This window comes from Erythranthe guttata, chromosome 12, assembly GCF_056151865.1.
Source record: "Erythranthe guttata isolate IM_541 chromosome 12, IM_541, whole genome shotgun sequence".
NCBI classification, from domain to species: Eukaryota; Viridiplantae; Streptophyta; class Magnoliopsida; order Lamiales; family Phrymaceae; genus Erythranthe; species Erythranthe guttata.
In genome coordinates this window covers 19,475,690-19,495,831 of record NC_142544.1, presented here as the reverse complement: position 1 = coordinate 19,495,831, position 20,142 = coordinate 19,475,690, and the positions used below count along the sequence as shown (strand labels likewise).

The 20,142-nt window shown below is 36.2% G+C and overlaps 3 protein-coding genes and 1 long non-coding RNA gene across 6 annotated transcripts; all 4 read left to right on the top strand.

Moving 5' to 3' along the window:
• Positions 1-1,256: 1,256 nt before the first annotated feature.
• LOC105956509 (Subtilisin-like serine endopeptidase family protein) lies at positions 1,257-4,835 on the top strand. Its single transcript, XM_088826676.1, has 11 exons — positions 1,257-1,398; positions 1,492-1,583; positions 1,688-1,785; positions 1,892-2,035; positions 2,110-2,215; positions 2,481-2,988; positions 3,069-3,163; positions 3,258-3,476; positions 3,556-3,664; positions 3,799-4,012; positions 4,096-4,835. Exons 1-11 carry the CDS (start codon positions 1,297-1,299, stop codon positions 4,632-4,634), a joined length of 2,226 nt encoding a protein of 741 aa, XP_088682802.1. The 5' UTR covers positions 1,257-1,296; the 3' UTR covers positions 4,635-4,835.
• Positions 4,836-6,540: 1,705 nt separating this feature from the next.
• LOC105956760 (Protein kinase superfamily protein) lies at positions 6,541-10,625 on the top strand. The gene is made up of 3 exons (XM_012980654.2): positions 6,541-6,927; positions 7,377-9,179; positions 9,442-10,625. The coding sequence occupies exons 2-3, from the start codon at positions 7,510-7,512 to the stop codon at positions 10,283-10,285; spliced, it is 2,514 nt and encodes an 837-aa protein (XP_012836108.2). The 5' UTR covers positions 6,541-6,927; positions 7,377-7,509; the 3' UTR covers positions 10,286-10,625.
• A 566-nt stretch (positions 10,626-11,191) lies between these two features.
• LOC148766689 (uncharacterized) lies at positions 11,192-11,952 on the top strand. Its single transcript, XR_016034622.1, has 2 exons — positions 11,192-11,336; positions 11,420-11,952. It is a non-coding gene; the product is annotated as an uncharacterized LOC148766689 (long non-coding RNA).
• Positions 11,953-12,358: 406 nt separating this feature from the next.
• LOC105956508 (ubiquitin-protein ligase) lies at positions 12,359-19,941 on the top strand. Of its 3 annotated transcripts, XM_088827142.1 has the most exons (19): positions 12,369-12,685; positions 12,785-12,835; positions 12,916-13,036; positions 13,365-13,506; positions 13,634-13,683; positions 13,878-13,966; positions 14,039-14,129; positions 14,736-14,772; positions 14,878-15,029; positions 15,399-15,921; positions 16,498-16,764; positions 16,882-17,027; positions 17,167-17,517; positions 18,015-18,258; positions 18,401-18,456; positions 19,051-19,131; positions 19,216-19,260; positions 19,370-19,438; positions 19,590-19,941. In XM_088827142.1, exons 1-19 carry the CDS (start codon positions 12,498-12,500, stop codon positions 19,761-19,763), a joined length of 2,877 nt encoding a protein of 958 aa, XP_088683268.1. In that variant the 5' UTR covers positions 12,369-12,497; the 3' UTR covers positions 19,764-19,941. The 3 variants fall into 3 exon arrangements, with proteins under 3 accessions (XP_088683269.1, XP_088683268.1, XP_088683270.1); XM_088827143.1 differs by lacking the exon at positions 17,167-17,517 and having other exon boundaries at positions 12,359-12,685; XM_088827144.1 differs by lacking the exon at positions 13,634-13,683 and having other exon boundaries at positions 12,410-12,685.
• The last annotated feature ends 201 nt before the right edge of the window (positions 19,942-20,142 follow it).

The window sequence follows — 20,142 nt, the reverse complement described above, 5'->3', positions numbered from 1 at the left end:
AAAATTTAACCCCTAAATATCATAATTATTATTATCATTGGGCATTATTGTTACATGTGAGGATTTCACATATTTTTTTGGTACAAATAATTGTGAAAGTCTTTAATGTCAAATTACTTTTTTTCCCTTTTAAATAGTCCATGAAATTATCCTATTGTTTTATGAGGTAGTAATTCATAATCATTGCACATTATTATTTTCATTCCTTGCAAGGGTTAATGATGGAATTTAAAATTTGCATTTAAAAAAATAGCAATTTATAAAATTTATTGAATTTTTTTAAAAAAATAGTTAATTGGTCTATAGTTTTTTGTTAAAAAATTGCAATTATCTTAATTTTATTAATAATTAATTATTATTTATTCAAAATTGGAATTTATTCAGGAGTATCATAATCGTTGGGAAATTATTTTTTTGAAGAAAAAAGAATTAAAAAAGAAAAAGAGAAAAGAAAATGAGTTCGTGATTAGATTTCAAAGTATAATCAACTTTTTGTTTGTAATGTCTACCTTTCCTCCAACATTATCAATGTCTTTAATCATTTTAGCACTAGGATTAATAATGTATTCGTGGGGTATATTAAATATTAAATATTTGCTCAAAAAAATAAAAAAAATATTAAATTTGGGTATGGATATTTAATTGGATACGGGTTGTGGTTCGGGTTGGATATTTAATTGGGCCAATGGGCTAGCCAGCATAGTTGTAACTGTGACTTGTGAGCCCAATGCTTTGCACGAATTTCATATTTTGGTTGGATATTTTCATCCCATAAATTTACACGGATTTCACATTTGGTCCTCTATATTTAAAAAATTATATATTTGATCCATTATGTTTCAATAATTTAACAGTTTTGGTCATTTTCGTTAATTTATCGTTACTGTGGTCAGCATGCAGCCGTTGCTGTTATAATCAAATTTAGTTTTATTACAATGACGAGTCAATTTTATCGGGGCTTTGACCGGTCTTTGTGGAGACCAAATTCATATATGTATCACAAATTTTCTTTCACATTTCATTAAAATTTCCTTTGAAATTATTATTATTTTCTTTCGAATAATTACGTGGCTCACTATTCAGTCTGACTCGGTAAACCATATTTATATATAGTGCATGTTTGTTCAACGCATGAGAAGAAAATCTGGTGGTGAATCGTTTTCCACACCGAGTCGATCCATATTCCACGCTGATCAACCCCAACTAAGTACTATAATTAGTTACCTAAACACACATATAATCACACACACTCACACACATGAATTACGTACACTCACACACAAAAAATAATTAGCCATGATAACATCATCAATAAAACTACTAATTCCGACACTCGTCGGTTTATTATGCCTCCATTTTGCCCGGTTCAGCACTGCATCTAATGACAATGAGAGACAGGTTTTTTCTTTTTCTTTTTTAATATATATATTGTGTTGTAAATATTTATTATTAAATATGTGTATTTTGATAATGCTATTTAATTTTAAATAGATATACATTGTGTACATGGGAGAACTGCCGGCCGAGCAAACAATTTCTCTGACGGATGTACACCACAGCCTTCTTTCAGACATAATTGGAGAGTAATTAATTATATTTATATATATACATATACATATAAATATATATCAATTAGTCTGTAAAGAAATGCATGTATATATATTAATGATGTGATTTTAATTTCCAGTGAAACAATAGCTAGGAAATCAAAGCTATACAGTTATGGAAGGAGTTTCAACGCGTTTGCGGCTCGACTATTGCCCCGTGAGGCAGAACTATTATCGAGTATGTGCAACTAATTAAATGTTGAGCAAATAATAAATTAAAAATTTGGATATTATTATATATTGCTGTTTTGATGATGTTTTTTTTTTTGATTTAATTAATTCAGAGAAAGAAGGAGTTGTTTCGGTTTTTAAGAACAGAAAGCTGAAGCTGCTTACGACACGAACATGGGATTTTCTCGGAATGTCGGAGAAAATTAAGAGAAACCATCAAACGGAGAGCAATATAATTGTAGCTCTTATTGATACAGGTATTTATTTAAACTAATTAATCAAATAATATATGTGCTTAATTATTTATTTGCTAGTACATTAATCTTTGTAGGTATATGGACGGAATCACCGAGCTTCAACGACAAAGGCTTCGGCCCTCCTCCTTCCAAATGGAAGGGCAAATGCGTCACCGGCGTAAACTTCACCGGCTGCAACAAGTCCGTTTTCTTTATTTAAAAAAAAAAATAGATTTCCTTTAAAGAAAAATAGAAAATTCAAAGTGTTTGTTATACACTATTTGAATAACAAAGATCGATGTTAAATCGGAAGACGAAAAAACTTTCTATCGAATGTAGAGCGTAACGTTAATAAAATGATTACGAATAGTAGCGTATAATGTGGTATAAATAGCCAAATTAGTAAAATTCTAATACAGTAGAATCTCGATAAATTAATAACCTCGTATTTTCGACACGCATGCAGCAAAGTGATCGGCGCACAGTACTTCAACATCGGGGAGAGCGCGCCCCCCGACGAGGCGACACCAGCGGACACTGAAGGGCACGGGACCCACACGGCATCCACGGCCACGGGGGCCGCCGTGGCGTCCGCCAGCCTCTACGGCTTGGGTGAGGGAACCGCCCGGGGGGCGGTCCCCTCCGCCCGTGTGGCGAGCTACAAGGTCTGCTGGGGTTACGGTTGCATGGATGTCGACATGCTGGCGGCATTCGATGCCGCCATTGCTGACGGTGTCGACATCATCTCGGTCTCGATCGGTGGGTCCGTCCGGAGCTTTACGGAAGATTCCATAGGAATCGGATCTTTCCATGCTTTGAAGAAGGGGATCCTGACGGTGTGTGCGGGGGGGAACGACGGGCCCTACTTGGGGTCGATTTCGAACGTGGGCCCGTGGATTATGACGGTTGCTGCTAGCACCGTTGACAGGAGATTCGAGACAGATGTTGAGTTGGGGAATGGTGACAAGATTTCTGTATGTATGTCTTAATTTTTTTATTTTTAAACTTTGTTTTTAATTTATGTTTTCTTCTTACAATGGTATATACTTTTCAGGGGATTGCAATTAATACATTTGCACCCAAAAAAGGGCTTTACCCTCTAACAAGTGGAGCTCTTGCAAAAAATAATGCAACTTTTGGAAATTCAAGGTGACAATAATTTTAATTTATTTTTTGTTTAGCTCCATTAGTCCATAATTTTTTTTTTTTTTAAAGATGTTACAAATTACTTGAATATGATCAGTGCATGTGATTATGGAACACTAGACAAGGAGAAGGTGAAAGGGAAGATAGTGTACTGCAAGGGGGCGGGGGGCGATTATGTCGTAAAGGAATTAGGTGGGGCCGGCACGGTAATGTCGAACGATCAAGACATGGACACTGCGTATGCCACGGGGTCTTCGGCGAGTTATGTCACTCTTAAGGATGGTCTAAAGATTGAAAAATACATTAATTCCACCAAGTAAGTCTTTCTTTTATTTAGCTACAAATTTTTATTTTTTGATCTTGATGAATTACAATGCTTGATCTTGTTATTACAGATCAGCTCAAGGTGTTGTATACAAAACAAGAATTGTTAACACAACTGCACCCTTTATAGCTTCTTTTTCATCTAGAGGACCTCAAACCCTAATCTCTAACATACTCAAGGTAAGAATACAAACAAAGATTCTCTCTCTCTCTCTCTCTCTCTCTCTCTCTCTCTCTCTCTCTCTCTCTCTCTCTCTCTCTCTCTCTCTATTATGTAACAGATTGAATAAGTATGAAATAATGTACACATGCAGCCTGATATTGCTGCACCTGGAGTGAATATATTGGCGGCCATTTCGAAATTCACCACAGTTGTCGGACATGAAAACGATAAGAAAACATCGATATTCAATTTTAATTCCGGAACTTCAATGGCTTGCCCTCATGTAGCCGGGGCCGCGGCCTACGTCAAATCCTTCCATCCAAAGTGGTCTCACGCCGCTATCAAATCCGCCCTTATGACCACTTGTAAGCAATCCTTTCGCCCTTTTCTTCGTTTTATTAAACCCCATTTTTTAATATATTTTCTTTAATTTTTTTTTGTTCTGTAGCAAAACCAATTAAAGTAAAAGAGGGGGGAGAATTAGCCTCCGGGTCGGGACAAATAAACCCGAAAATGGCAGTTCATCCGGGTCTTATTTACGATATCAACACAACCTCGTATGTGGGTTTGCTATGTAAGCAAGGCTACAAAGACAAAGAAATTGCTTTGATAACTGGAAGCGGAAAATACAACTGCTCGAAAATTCAACGTGGAAAAGGTGCCGACGGGATAAACTACCCTTCGATAAATTTGCAAGTCAAGAGTCGAGAAACCAATATATCGGCTGTGTTTTACCGGAGGGTGACTAATGTTGGAGTTGGCAAATCGGTCTACAAGGCCAGAGTTGAGTCGCCGAAGGGCGTTTCGGTCAAAGTGGTTCCGGATATTTTGTTGTTTAGCCGGGCCGATCAGAAGAGGTCGTTTAAGGTGACTTTGAAAGGGAAGTTTGTGGACAAGGATTCGCGGTACCTTTCGGGTTCGTTGGTTTGGAGCGACACCAAGCATGAAGTTAGAAGCCCTATACTCGTGTCACTTCCAATAAGTTAGCACATTTTTTATTTTCTTTTTTGAAAATAAAAAGTTTGAATTTGGCGGGAAATCCCCCATTGTTGCAAATGAGGTGTTGGTGTTAATCTAGGCTAAGAAAAAAAGTTCAAATGAACGAAGCATACTTGCAATAATGAAATAAAAGTTGGGACATTTCTGTAAACAAATACAAATATAGTTGCCAATCTTGAATTTCATCTATTCGTTCCTTGTTCTCGTGGACTTAATACTTAGGGTTCGTTCGGTTATCATTATTAGGTTCTAAACAGTAGAAGCTAATAAAATATTCGGTTGATAAGATTCATATATATACTTATTCAGAACTGCTACAAAAGCTAAAGTTCGTTACTACATGCTACTATTTCATTAATTTAGTAACACACATTAACCATGCGGGCAATTTTGTAAGGGCGTGACTAAACAAGAAAAAAAACAGTTTTATCTTTAAAATTATAGTTTAATTTTATCAAGTAAGAGATAATTTTACGAACAAATTCAATATATAAAACCAGCATTAAACTAATTTAATATGAGAATTAACCTAACGAACCGAACATGCTACTAACTAAATAATTAATTAATCAGTAAGAACTTAATTCAATCTCATCTTATCTAAATTAATCCAATAATTATATATATAACCGACGAATCCCTTAATACAACCAATCAAATAAGGAAAATTGATGAAATACTAATCCAAAAAAAAAAAAAACAAATAAATAATAATTCCCGCCAATTAAATTATGGGGCTGCGACAAAATCAAAATTGAATAGCATAAGATATGGACCACGTCAAAAGGGGACCATTTGAAAAAAAAAACCACTTCCGAATCTAAGATTTGAAAGAAGTAAGAGCCCAAAAGTACTTGGAAGCTGGACCACTACCGAAATACTATGTTTAGGCCCAAAGTTGTTTTCTTTTTTAATAATTCTTGGCCCCCATTTTTTTTTATGGATCAGCTTTTGTTATACTAAGGATAAAAGCTGTTTTTATTTATTATTTTTTTTGAGTGCTAGTTACTAAAGTACAACCTTGTACATTTACTAACAAAAATTATGACTTGCTATTTTTCAAAAAAATTACTCCTATTTTTTGCAGTAATAATACAAAAATATACAAGAACTCATTTATTCGAATTGGAGTGAGTATATAACTCAAAGAAAATATTTATTTATTTATATAATTATTTAATTATTTAACTATTTATGTAGATAAGAATTAAAAAAAAAAAATTGGTATCAGAGTTTGCAGGATCACGTGGTGTATGGCAGGATTTTGGCAAATTTTGCACCATATTTTTCCTCTGGTGGGGTTCTTCGGTTTGGACATATTCTTCTTGGGTTAATTTTGCTTGTCAAAATATCACTGGATTTTAATTAATTAAATGTTCCATTATTTTTTATTTCCAATTTTGCTAAGGATGGATGACTTAATAATTTAAAGAAAAAGCTTAGTCTTTAATTGATGATTATATGCTTCCTTGGTAGAAGCAATGATGGCACTTATCGGGTGTGGAAAAAGTTAAAGCATTTGTTATTTTTTTATTCTAGATTATTTAAAAAAATTAAACTGAAAAAACGACTGTTATTTAGATACATTTCATGAGGAAAAATAACCACAATAGATTTAATTGTTATATATTAAATCATATTGGAATTTTGAAAGTTGAAAGTTGAAAGGAGGTTTGAGTGGTCAATGCTGTAATTATCCAAACTAAAACCACATTTATTAAAAAAATAGTAAAAGAACTAAAATAAGATTTATTTTCCTGAAGTAAAATAAATAAATAAAAAGCTCAGTGAAAAAATGTTTTTAAATGGTTTGTTGACATAAATTAAATATTAATTAACCACATGCAAATCCGAATCCAAAGACACTTAAGTGGGTCCCATTGCTACAATTTAGTGGGACTACCTTACCAAAATTCAATTTTGTAATAATAAATCAGAACAATGAAAATAATGTGGAAAGAGAGAGAGAAGAGAGAGAAAGAGGAGAGAGAAAGAGAGAGAGTCTGATTAGTGATGTGAGCCAGTGAGAGAGACAGTAGGTTTTGTCATTTCTCTCTCTCTACTCCCATCTTTGTCCACCGAATCGCCCCCCTGAGAATCAGAAAAGCCCACCACTCTCTTTCTTTAGGGTTTCTACTTTCCCTTTTTTCAAAAAAAATTGAATGAAAAGAAAAGGTTCAAGCGAGCAGTAAGTGTGGAATTCTCGTGAATTTAAGTTGAAAATTTTGAGTTATTTACTGCTGTTTAGTATACGAAGTGGTAGATCTCTGAATCGATTCAGGTAACCTTAGTTTCAACGCATTTCTCTTGTAGCTGATCACTCCGCCGGATTATTATTTTTTGTTTATTTATTTTTTAATGTTGTAATGTAACGTTTGATTTGTTGAAAAATCTGTTGTTCGTCGAGGTTCTTCTGCAAAAAAAATTCAATAAGCTGCTGTTAATGCGTATTTTCATGCTATCAACGCACATGTTGTACGCAAATTGTTTAGATCTTTTTTCGATTAAGAATCTAAGATGGATTCGTAATGCTTTTCGGTTTCTTATTTTGTAAAGTTGATATGATAACTCTGGGAATTTATTTACCCCTTCCCCCCTTTTAACTATTGTTAGCAATTTACTGTATATATCAATTTGCAAAAAAATAAAATAAAATTGAAGAATCGTAGATAACGACATGATTTTATATTGGGCGCTGATTTGCTCATGTTATCTTGATTGTCACTGCAGGTACATTTTAAGTGACATTGAATTTGTAGTTAGTCTTTGTTGAGAAATGAATCACTACATTATTCTAAGTTTAAGTCTCTTCCATCGGTGCTAAGTTGAAGCGACTCACCACACGTAAATCAGTTCCTAAGTTATGGGTTCATTTCGCGGAAATTGTGAAATAATCGAGGCAAAAGATGAGCAGAGTACAGCTCAGCGACCTCAAACACTCCGTCATTTAAGAGCATACGAAAGAGAGCAGAAGCCTCCGATTCTGAAAAAGGGACCAAACAAAACCTTGGAAGATGACATCAACAAGCTTTTCGAAGCTGTCAATCTCAGAACATGCAAAAGTCTGGATCTGTCAGATGCTCGACGAAATGCCTCAAAGAAGCCGATGAGGGGTAACGGTTCTTATTCGCCAGGCATTGGATTTTCCGAGCCCGTCTCTCTAAAGCAGGCTCTTAGGGGCTTGTGCATTTCTCAGGCCGCAGAGATGGCTGCAGTGAAACGTTCGTCCATGCCAGCATCGCCTAGAGTCTCCGAAGCTGGGAAAATCAGTAACATGTACAGATCTGTTGTAGTTGAAACTGGTGAATATGGTCCCTCCCATGTCGAAATTTGTTTGGTTCCAGAAGAAAGTACCTCGAATTCTTCTCGTAGTTTTGGTGTTAAACCAGTTATAATAAAGAACACAGATCATAATTCTAGTAATGCTGCATGTTCGACTAGTAAAAAGGCTCAGTATCTTGAAGAAAAACCAGAAACAGAGTCTTTGAAGCAGAACGGATGCAGTTCTGTATCGGTAGTTGGTACTCAGTTGATGAAAACAAGCCTAAAGGAAAAAGACCCCGTTTTGATTTCAACCCCGCCTCATAATAATGCTCGTGATAATATTAATATTTCAAACAAGGTATCAAGTGTGCCAAGTATGGATTCCACCGCCTCCTCTAAACTAGTAGATAAAGCTGCACCGAAACCGAGACGAAAATCAAGGTTACAGAATGTATCCTCTTCATCCAGTGCAGTGAAAGGCACTAAAGATGTGAGGCCAACAAAAAGCACGTCTCGTTTAGTCAAACCCATTGCCAGAAACAAGAATCTCACTATAAAGAAATCGAAGAAAGCACCGGTATTGGCAACCGATGGAAATTCAAGAAAATCGAACGAAATAAATAGTGTTGAGGCCCACAATTCTGAGCAATTGATCTGCCAGAAGTGCCAGTGTTCCTTGAAGGATACAAGTAAGGATATTCCAGATTGCGAGGCAGATAGAAATACTTCTGCTGTAAAGACTAATGTGCCCTCCAACAAGCCCTGTACTAAAGGTGATATCTCTCAAAGCTCAAAGAGCAGTATCTGCGATTTTAGCAGTAGCACGAATAGCACACTCAGTGACGAGAGCAATCTAAGTGGTTCCACTTGCAGCAATAGACCGCACATGTCGAAGGATATGAGATGGGAAGTCATTAATCATGTAAAGAAACAATATGGCTTCTTAGGGCTGAGTCACTTCAATTTATTGAAGAAACTTGGCTCTGGAGATATCGGTACGGTTTATCTTGCTGAACTGATAGGAACGAACTGCCCTTTTGCGATTAAAGTGATGGATAATGAGTTCTTGGCAAGAAGGAAGAAGATGGTGAGGGCGCAAACTGAGAGAGAAATTCTGAGGATGCTGGACCATCCATTTCTGCCGACACTTTATGCTCAGTTTACATCTGATAATTTGTCGTGTTTGGTTATGGATTTTTGTCCTGGCGGAGATCTGCATGTTCTCCGGCAGAAGCAACCTGGCCGGAACTTTCCTGAACAGGCGGCGAGGTATAGAATTTGATGTTCATTTTATGTATCTGAAAATAGCAATATCGAACCCTTGATTTTAGTTAATTTATTACATCATGAGTTTATAGACGAGTTGCGAATCTTCGAGTGTGAAACCTTTGAAGTATCCCAGGACCGGAGTTCATGTTGATATAGTAAATTTATGGTATCATTAAACAATAAAATCAATGGGATACAATATTCGAGAAAAAGTTTTTTTTAAAACAGCAGTTTTAACACTTAAAACTTTCGGTTCTTGCAGATTTTACGTTGCCGAGGTTCTTCTTGCCCTCGAATACTTGCACATGCTTGGTATTGTGTACCGCGATCTTAAACCAGAAAACATCCTAGTACGAGAAGATGGCCACATCATGCTAACCGATTTCGACCTGTCGCTCAGGTGTTCCTTCAGCCCAACTCTCGTCCAATCATTAGCAATGGAACCTCCTAGAATGTCCGGACCATGTGCAGGGTCCAATTGCATAGACCCTTTCTGCAGCGGGCCCACATGTAAAGTGTCGTGCTTCACCCCTAGAATCCTACCCACCACAGCTAGGGCAAGAAAGCTAAAAGCCGAGGCCGACCACACCAGATCGCTGCCCCAACTAATAGCGGAGCCCACAGAGGCTCGATCAAACTCATTTGTAGGCACGCACGAGTATTTAGCACCGGAGATTATAAAAGGAGAAGGCCATGGAAGTGCGGTGGATTGGTGGACATTTGGAATATTCCTGTACGAGCTTCTTTATGGGAAAACACCGTTTAAAGGGGCTGGAAATGAGGAGACGTTGGCTAATGTGGTGATGCAGAGTCTGAGATTTCCCGAGGGTCCGATTGTGAGTTTTCAGGCGAGGGATCTTATCAGATCCCTGTTGGTGAAGGAGCCGGAGGATAGGCTGGGGACTGAAACGGGGTCCGCTGAGATTAAACGGCACCCGTTTTTTCAGGGATTGAATTGGGCGTTGATAAGGTGTGCCGTGCCACCTCAGATTCCGGAGAGTTATAACGGTGTTGTGTCGGATTCAAGAACAGACAGTCAAGATAAGGGGAAAAAGTTTCTGGAGTGTGGTGCTAGTGGAGAGCAGTTAGAGTTTGAGTTGTTCTAAAGGGAAAAAAAAAAACGTTTTTGTTTTTAAAGGTAAAGGTGCTATTTCTTTTGCTCATCTTCCATCTTGTAATATATATATATATAAGTTATATATATAGTATGTGCTGTTTGAAGAAGTTGCTGCTGGTTATGGCACTGGAAATATATGTATATATATTTCCACGTGATGGGGACAAATTCGATATAATGAAGCAAAGATTTCTCGTTACTAAGAGGTGTGGGCGCCCTTTATTATGTTCATTTTTAGTTGAATTAGATGTTTTGTTTTCTTATAGGCTCATTGAAGTGAATGTTGATAACAAGTTCTAATGTATTTAATTTTTGGGTTTTAGCTCGTACATCCCTTTTGTTTTCAGTCCCACTACACGTTGGACAATGTACTCCCCCTTTTAAATGTCTAGAATGCCCTTTCGAGTGGGTAGAGAGCTTAATGTAAGCGAAACTTAAAAGGGATAGTACAGTGTCCAAAATATAGTACATTAATTAGTATATGAAACTAGCCAAAAAGGAATTTACGAGCAAATGTATTATATATGCATCAACTTTTTTTGATCAAAGTATACACATTTTTTCCTTTTAAGAATGTGGATGTGTATGCATGCATAATCTTATTTTTTTAATCAAATTATATATAATTTATTGACATGTTTTATAGACAAAATACATACAATATTTAATTTATGGAACAAAATATTTTAATAACTAAATAATTAGTTAGTCACAAAAAAAAAAAAAAAATCTAATTAAAATCTTAAATCCTAATTGACATGAAAAAAAAAAAAAAAATGGTCTATTCAAAAGACCATGCACGAGAGACCAATGAATAGTGAACAGCCATTATTGAAACCCCAACAATAAACCTACCTTTTCATACGGACACGCCATTTAAATCGGATCTACCAATGCCGGCGATAAATCAATCAAAATCGGCTGCGCCACCTATCGCAGCCACCTACTGATGATCGCCCCAACCACTTCCGCACACCCATCCCTAAATAATGCTCTGCGCAATTCTCCCCCTTCCTACTGCTACTGCATTATTGCACCGAGTACGAATTTTACCACAATTGAAAAACTAGGGCTTTCCATTATTGAACGACTGTATATATGATGAGGTCTTTTCTTCTCACAGTTGGCCTACCTTATTCGAAAATGAATCTGATCCAGAACGAGCGGAAGATTCCGGATAAGGACGAAAGAGTTGTGACCTACGAGGAGTGCCGGAAAAACCACGCCGCCAGCATCGGGAAGTACGCCGTCGACGGCTGCTGCGAGTTCATGCCGGCCGGAGATGAGGGGAGCAGCGCCGCGTTGAGGTGTGCGGCGTGCAGCTGTCACAGGAATTTTCACAAGAAGGTGGTGCGCTAGCTGATTATAACGGAAAAGCTTATTGTGCGCCGCCGCCGTTGCCGCAGCACCGCTTCTCTAGTATCTTCCTCCGCTCCAAAATGATTAATGACGAACAAATTCGATTTAGGAGAATTTTTTTTTCTTCCCCTTTTTGGCTTTATGAATAACATCTAATTTTCCCGTTAATTGTATGTTTATTGAATTAAATATTTTTGGTGGAGCTGCAAACTGAAGCCATGCAATTTCCTTTTTGAATTATTTTTTTTAAGTTGTCTAAATCTCTTTTATGGTGTTATTAATATTAATTAATTAATATATTTGAAGTTCTTATTTTTAATTACCCCTTAAAATTCTCAACATCCACCATTTAATTCTTTAAAATTAAACCACTTTAATAAAATAAAACCATAAAATTACACTATATCGTATAATATGTTATAAACTCTTCAGGGCTCATTTGATTATCGCTATAAAGTTCCTAAATAGTAGGGGCCAGTAACACGTTCGGTTCGGTTGTCAAAATTCAAAATATACACACACTTTTAGTAAATTATGTTACAAAATGTCAAATGAATAACTTCTAGAGTTAAAAAGAACCATTATTAAGGCGTATAGCTTAATTTCTCTTATACTTGTATATAATATATATGAGTTGCACTAATTAGTAATTACTGATTAATACTAATGTTTTAGTTATGCATCATTAATGAAAATAATTTCTATTGTCTAAAACGTTTATTATAAATCGCTACTTCGTTTAAGAAATAAATCCAAAAACTCGGCAAGGCAAAAGGTCATTCATATAAAATGGTAGTAACAGAAATTTCCTTCCCACATCAGAAGCGAAGTACAACACTGTAATGGCGTCGACGGCACACGATCAGGATTCCGGTGACCTATTAACTCTTGTATGCAGTGGATCCGACCCGGACGAGAAACCCGACGACATCGTCGACGAGATTATAATTTCTACGGCCGAGATCGATAGCTGGGATTTGCCTTCAGTTCTTACTCACAAAGTCATCAAAATCGAAGCCAGTTCTCACAGGTAATCAAAATCAACCCGACTCTTAATTCAATACTCTTTAATTAGTTCTATTTGTAATAAATTTCCGATCAAGTGTTTTTTTTTTTTTTTAATTCACAGGCTTATTGAAGAATCTTCATATTTCCGTGGACTCCTTGGTGGAAGTTTTAGGTAATAATCACGTGTTTTCTGATGAAGCTTTCCCATGCTTATCGTTTATTGATGTTGTTCTTGTGCATTTTTTTTTTCAGTGAATCTAGGCTCAATTCTATATCAATACATTGGAACGTGGAGTCGTTTGTGAATGTGTTAATGGATGTATTTGGATTCGACGTGGAAATTTCCTCGGATAATTTTATTCCTCTTAATGAGGTAATACTTCTGTTCTTTGAGGCCAACCCTTTGCTGATGAATTATGTTTCACCCGATAGAGCATTTTGATTAGTAATTGATTGATTGCTTTTGTCATTGTGATTTTTATAAAATAGTAATTTTCTTCTACGCTTATCAACTCTGTTTATTAAAGCTCCTAAGGACTTAGTTATCTGTTGGTGTGGATTTCCTAAAACTTTTGTATCTAAGCAGTTGATGTTGGATTCAGTGATTAGGAAATTGATTCGATTAGGAAATTGATTCTATTTCAGTTAATATTGGGAGGTTTTCCATCACAATTTCTGAAATTGTTTTTATATATACCCAGGCAGCTTTATTTTTTGGGGTGGACTCACTTCTCTGTAAGTGTCGAGTTTGGTTGGAAGAAGTGACTTCTTTCAAAGGGATTCAATCACCACAACTATGCCTAGATGGCTTGGTTCACATCTGGAAGTATGGTTTGGAGCTTGGTAAGGTTTTCTTTTTGGTTATGCAGACTATGATAAAGATGCATGTATAAGAAATTATGAGCATTACTTATTTCTTTATCGATATTATTGAACTCGGTCTTATAGATGGAAGTCGAATATGTTGCAGCAAATGATTATATTCTGCAGCTCTGTACAAGCTATTTGGCTATGAACTTTGTAAGTGCTTTTGTTTTGACTCGACAATTTTGATGCATTATTACTCGACTCTTGTTCAGAATTATTGTTGTTTCTGTTTCTAAGTTGTGTGCTCATGGTCGTATTTCTTTAACAAATTACAGTTATGGATTCTCAGTCATCTTATACTCATTTTCCTCATTTAGACCTGATAACGTCATAATTTATATTTGCAGATGTGGGCATTATCATTCAACTCATACACTGATGTCCCAGACAAACTACTCTACTCATGTATCCAACATCCTGATTTGACTGTTGACAGGTTAGAAGATTTTCCTATTCTACTATTTATAAAGAGAACTCATTGTGATGCTCCTTTTAATTGCTTTCACAGTGAGAAGCATCTTTGTGAAGCGATTCTAGTTTTTCTCAACGCAAACACTACAAAATCAGAGGGCTTGAGTAGCAGTGATTTATGTGACAAGGTACGAGCGTGGGATCTATCAAGTAAGCACAATATAAAACGATAAAATTGAATGATATCTCTCTGGTATTGAGGAACGTGATAATGGGCTTCTTGATATTATTCAGTATCAGACAATCTTGATCCTACAATTTCTGTTAGTTTCTGGAACATGCTCGTATCTGTTGTATACTACCAGAGTTTCTATGTTTATCAGGTCGGTCACTGAATATCGAATCACAATCCAGTATTAAAATGTCTAATTCATATTCACGACCAGTTGCTGTATTGGGACTGATTTTAAGTGGAAGCATTAGATTTCAAAAAAGCAAGGTATATTTGAAAATTGTAGAATATTCAGGATTTGGTTAAAAACAATTAAAAGACTAGGAAATAGAACTTGGAATGTTGATTTTTAAGAATATGGCTTGAGAGTTGAGTGTCTCGAGTCACAATAATACAAATTCATAGAGTTCTTGGAAGTAACTAGCAAATAAAATCTCATTTAGTTTACTAGTAGGTTTGATAGAGGCCTAAGGTAATAGACCTTTCCATCTCTTTGGTTGATAAAATAGAAATCTGTGCAATTTTATTCGTCACTTACTCGTTTCATATTTATCTTGAGCAGATACGTACGAGCCTCCTGCCGTTGTGGTATGCTCTCGGTATGCTGTCTTACTTGAGTAAATAGAAGCCTTTTGACCCTAAGAATACTGAACGCCTCGTCAATATGACCTGTCCACTATATATCATCATTTTCACTGTTTCAGGAAAACGAAGGTGCGGTTTCTTTTCAAAGTTTGCTGATAAAGCAACAAGTACTATTCTCAGTCTTGCGAGATATCCTTCTACGAACTCAACAGACCTCTTTGGAGGAGGCGACTCAAGTCAACATAGGATCCGCTTGACCAAGTATACCCAAGTAATTTTCTATCTTCATTCTTAGCATGACATTATATTTTCGACATTTTCTGGATTACATGCTTATATGGGTAATTTGTAACGTGGACCCCCAAAAGTTACAGGTTTTCCTCCTTGAAAATTGATTTTCGAAGAGATAGTACACTTGTTTTTGGAGTGCAGGACATCATTTCTTTTAATGCATATGTTGGTTACTTCAGCTCAGAATCTCTTTAAAACTCTGGACTCTCGTTGCCCTTTCTTTCAGTTTTTGAAATATGGTCTTGCTTAGAGAAAGTCAATTTGGTATCTATCTCTTTTTGAATTGGGTGCGTGGTGCATGGTCTTTTTCCTTTAGTTAAATAATCACTTTCTCAATTGTATTGCGCAGAAAATCGATGTTTCTAGTTGCCCACAAATTACGGCAGGAGTATTTCTTCTTTCTGTGCTTCCATCATGTGAAACTGATTCAATGCTGAGAAAGATCATTAAGAAGGCTTCCATGAATAATGGAAACATTGGAGAAAGTAGTTTCCAGATCTCGGATGCAGTGTATCAGAATTTGAGTTTTGAAGCAGTGCAGGAGTTGGATATTTCAAATTGCCCATCTCTTTCCCTGGAGTCAGCAATTGATTGTTTCTGCAAGTTATTTCCATCTCTAAGAACATTAAGGGCAGCTTATTACTTAAACTTCAAGATAAGAAAGTTGCGCCAGTTGGTGCAAAAATTGCCTCTACTTGCCAATATTGACTTGAGTTTGGATATTAAACCTGTTATACCTGCACAAGTATCTATTGCGGTATCTTCATCGGTTCTAATACCAGAAAGTTCGACAGCATCATTGTTTTATACATCCAAGCCCTTGGTATCAAATATCATAAGACTCACTTTGGAGGGCCGAACTGATTTAAGAGGTAAGATTCTCCCCCGCTCCCCCCAAACCCCAAATGCTCCATAGAAAAGCTTGAAATTTTTTATTAACTACGAGAAATACGTGGAGAACTCATGCAAGGTCCGAGAGCTTATGAAGATATATGTGAGGGCCAAGGGCTCAAGGCGTGTGATTACTAGAATTTCAGACTTTAGACTAGTGAATAGTGGTATTTAGCAGTTCTCTTCATTCTATTAACATGAAGCTCAATATACTAGGGTGGTGAGGCTAGAAGTCGGTCTATATTTCTCATGTTTTCAGTCTTCCATCAAGGTTGTAGACATGTATCTATGATCTTGGATTTCTCGGGATTAATTCCAGGTTCAAGCCTTTTTGAAAAAATGAGGCTAGGGTTGTGTGGGTACCATGATGCAGCATGGGTAGTAAACCAACTTCAACCATAATAACCTAATATCTTATCATTCGTACAGTTATCTTGCAGCCTTATTGCTCTGGATGTGATTGATATTCTGACTTGTAGTTGTTTAGTATTTGTATTAGGTAGAGTTTGTTTTTGCTAAGCCTGTCAAAATTAAATTATTAATTTGATTTGTTACAGATTCTGATCTTTGTATCATCTCAGAGGTCTGCCGTTCTTTGAGTTATGTTAACATTAAAGGGTGTACATCAGTCACAGACCATGGTATATCAAAAATGATTCTAATATGCAAAAGACTCAAATCAATTTTGGCGTGTGATACCTCTTTTGGAAATGGTTCTGTTGTGGCGTTTTCCTCTGGTATTTCAACTGAAACAGAACAAAGTGAAAATAACTCGCAGTTGATGGTTTTCAAACTTCTAACCTTGCACGTTGGTGGATGCCATGGTATATACTGTTTACTTTTCCCTCCCACTGTCTTACTTCCACTAATTTTTGGCCGAAAATATATGTAAATTTTCTGTCAGGAATAAATGTTATTAATTCTACTAACTCCTTTGGCAGGAATAACTGGGAAGATTTTGTCTGAGCTTATGTCTAGAGCAGATAGTTTGAAGAGTCTATGTGTAAGAGATCTTAAACTTGTGGATGATGCTCTTTATAGGTTTTCAGGGGTCTCCTTGGAGATGCTTGATGTTTCTAACACTGAGGTACGAATGATGCTTTTTTTTTTCTTTCACGAATCTTCAAGAAATGAGTTATCTTGAGTTGCTATCTATTTTACTAGTCGCAATACCAAGCCCGAGTAAATGCAGCCATACAAAAAAATACATGCTTCTGAAATTTCAGGTTTCCTTTGCTGCTTTATCTCGTATCATTCGTAGAAATCCTGATTTGAAATCTCTGAAAACAAGAGGCTGTATACATCTGTTACGTCAGGAATCTGAAACTAAGGAAAGAAAACTGTTTAATCCATTGTATACTCCAGAAGAAATATACTATGAGCTAGGCAAGTCCTGCAAGTTGGAGGAGATTGAACTTGGATGGGGATTTTCCTTTTTCTCTCTTGAAGCCCTTAAACCAGCAATGAGAACATTAAGAACATTACTTGTTGGTTTAGGTGGATCCTTAGGCCCTGATGGCTTGAAGCTGTTACCCGCTATCTGTCCACTGCTTGAGACACTGATTCTTTTTTTTCAGGTACCGTAGATTTACTATAACATCATATTTATGTTGTAATTATATTTATCCACCTGAAGAATTTCTACCGCGGTTGGTCACAATTGTATAGTTATAATATGCAGAACAGATGTGCTTAAAATGTTGAGAGCTTTACTTTAATATCTTTTAACTAAGCATCACTGCAAGTTGTACAGATAGAATGATTGAAGGAACGATGTGATGTTTTTGGCTGGCAAATCGAGTCGGATCGCTCTTCTCGCCTATTTTTCTTAGAATCGTAATTTTGAGAGCAGAAAAAAATATTATTTGGTATAGGTTATCTATTAAAATGCCTACGTGTTTTCAAAACTCTATAATGTCGAATATCCTTGATATGCCTAATCAGGGAAATTTATCTCGACTTAGCAATGGTCCTTTAGTATGAATGTTCTCCGTTGTAATGACTGCTGCATGCTAATGGATGTTGGTGTGTAATATGTGTTCACTTAACTGACATAATAAATATATGCTCACAGGTGATATCGGATTCGGCTATAACTGACATAATAAATACCTTGCCACATTTGCAATCATTAGCCCTATGCTATTGCCTCGGTGACATATCCCCATTAAGCTTTAAGTTCAGGATGCCAAATTTGAGGAACTTGAAACTTGAAAGAGTAACTCCATGGATGACTAATGGAGAATTGGCTACTCTTGCTGAGAATTGTGAAAATTTGGTTAAGCTTTCATTAATAGGATGCACCTTGCTTGATTCTGGTGAGTGTCTTGTGTCTCATGAATTCATAGTAAGTTCATACTAACTAAATATATTAGTGATTGATAAAGCCAAAAATTATATTTAATGCAAGCGTAAAAGATAATTAAAACTCATTTTTATTGCTTTTTGTATCTTTTGTAGAAGCACAAGCTATAATTTCAAGTGGTTGGCCAGGGTTGACATCTCTTCATCTTGAGGTTTGCTATCTTCTGCTCTCTAAATTTCTTATGTTATTCTGAATATGTGAATCTTTCTCTTGGCACGGAGTAAATTTTTGAAGTAAGAAGAGAATAAGAGCTAAGCAAAAAGAAGAGAAGTGAGTAATGAATCTCTATTGAAGACTCATAGCTAAGAGGCAAACTTGGATCTCTTCTTTCCTAATTTGTTTTTGGGCTTGTTTGAAGACGAGTTAAAAAATTAATTTTTTTTAATTAGAGATAGGACCCTTGCACTGAAATCACGATGAGTACTTCAAAAGTTTCTTTTGGGACCAGTTACTAGAATACCCTTAACAATAACCCACTCACAGAAGTCTTGCCTAATCAGTGGAGATTTGAAAAGATGAGGTCATGATCAGACATTAAATAAGAAAACAGTTAAAAATAGTTTATTTTCTAGTCTGAGCAGTTAGGGGGCAGCAATTGCGGACTTCCTTGTATGTAGCTCTATTTTTGCTGGTCCCTGCTTCCCCAATTTGTAACATGATTTGAATTTATTTATTAAAAAAAAAAAAGACTTACGAGATGCCTCAGTAATTTCGCTTTCTCAGCACATTGTTATTTGTTTTACAGGAATGTGGAAAAATAACTGCAAATGGTGTAAGATCTCTTTTGGACTGTCATGCCCTTGAAGATCTCGTACTACGTCACACCGTTAGTGCAACACTTGCCTTTCTCTTGCAACACTCAAAATTCCTTTGTTGTTCGTCTTTTTACAACTTTCATCTTTATGAACAGGGACCCGGGATTCCGAGAAACTTCATCACTTATGCTACTTCCAAGGTAAGTATCGCTGCATATAAGGAACCTCTTTATTTGGGGTAATAATCGTGGTTAAGATGTACTGGTCGGACTAACATTTTCCATTCATTATTTCTTATGACTAATGCAGTTGCCAATGCTCCGAAAAATCTCACTCGATATATGTGATTCAAGAGAAGCTGATTTTGACGTTCCAACTGTAAGTCTAAAATCAATCAAATGCTGAATTGCTTCCATAATGTATATCTATCTCCACCTCAAGTAAAAGGTTACCGGTGATTTTTGGTATCGTGTTCCGTTGTAGAGTAATAAATTATATCTTTTACTGATATATGAAATGCTTTTTTCAGTTACTTGACAGATGTTTCCTAAGTATTGTAAAGATCGCGAGATGTAAGCTTCGAAAGAATACTCTAGACTTTCACCACGTTGAGGCTCACAGAACCCCAGTTCATAAAGAGACCTTGGTCATGGTGTGGAACAGTAATAAACTTGTTACAACAGTTGTGAAGGAAAGAGTATAGATTTTTTTATTTATTTAATCCGAATACAAACAAGTCGAGTCAAACGCATTATTGTTTAATTTTCTGATCGAATTTGAAACTCGGACGACTTTGAACCAAGTTGAGTATGAATTAAGTTTAAACTTTATAGTTATATCTTGTTATTATTGTAATAATAATAATCAAACACTGTTTTAGTGAAGCTCTATATTTTATCTAACTGGAAAAGTTGTTCGAATTTGGGGGCGTTTTTTTTTCTTCTAATGCAGTTTTTTAAATTCGTAAATAAAATGGGGTCGTTTTGGATAGTGTAAACAAAGTAGGGTTTTTCGCCACGTGGTCTGGCGACTCCAATTAGTGCCGCCGCGTGGCGTGGCGACTCCAAGTGTTTCTGCCACGT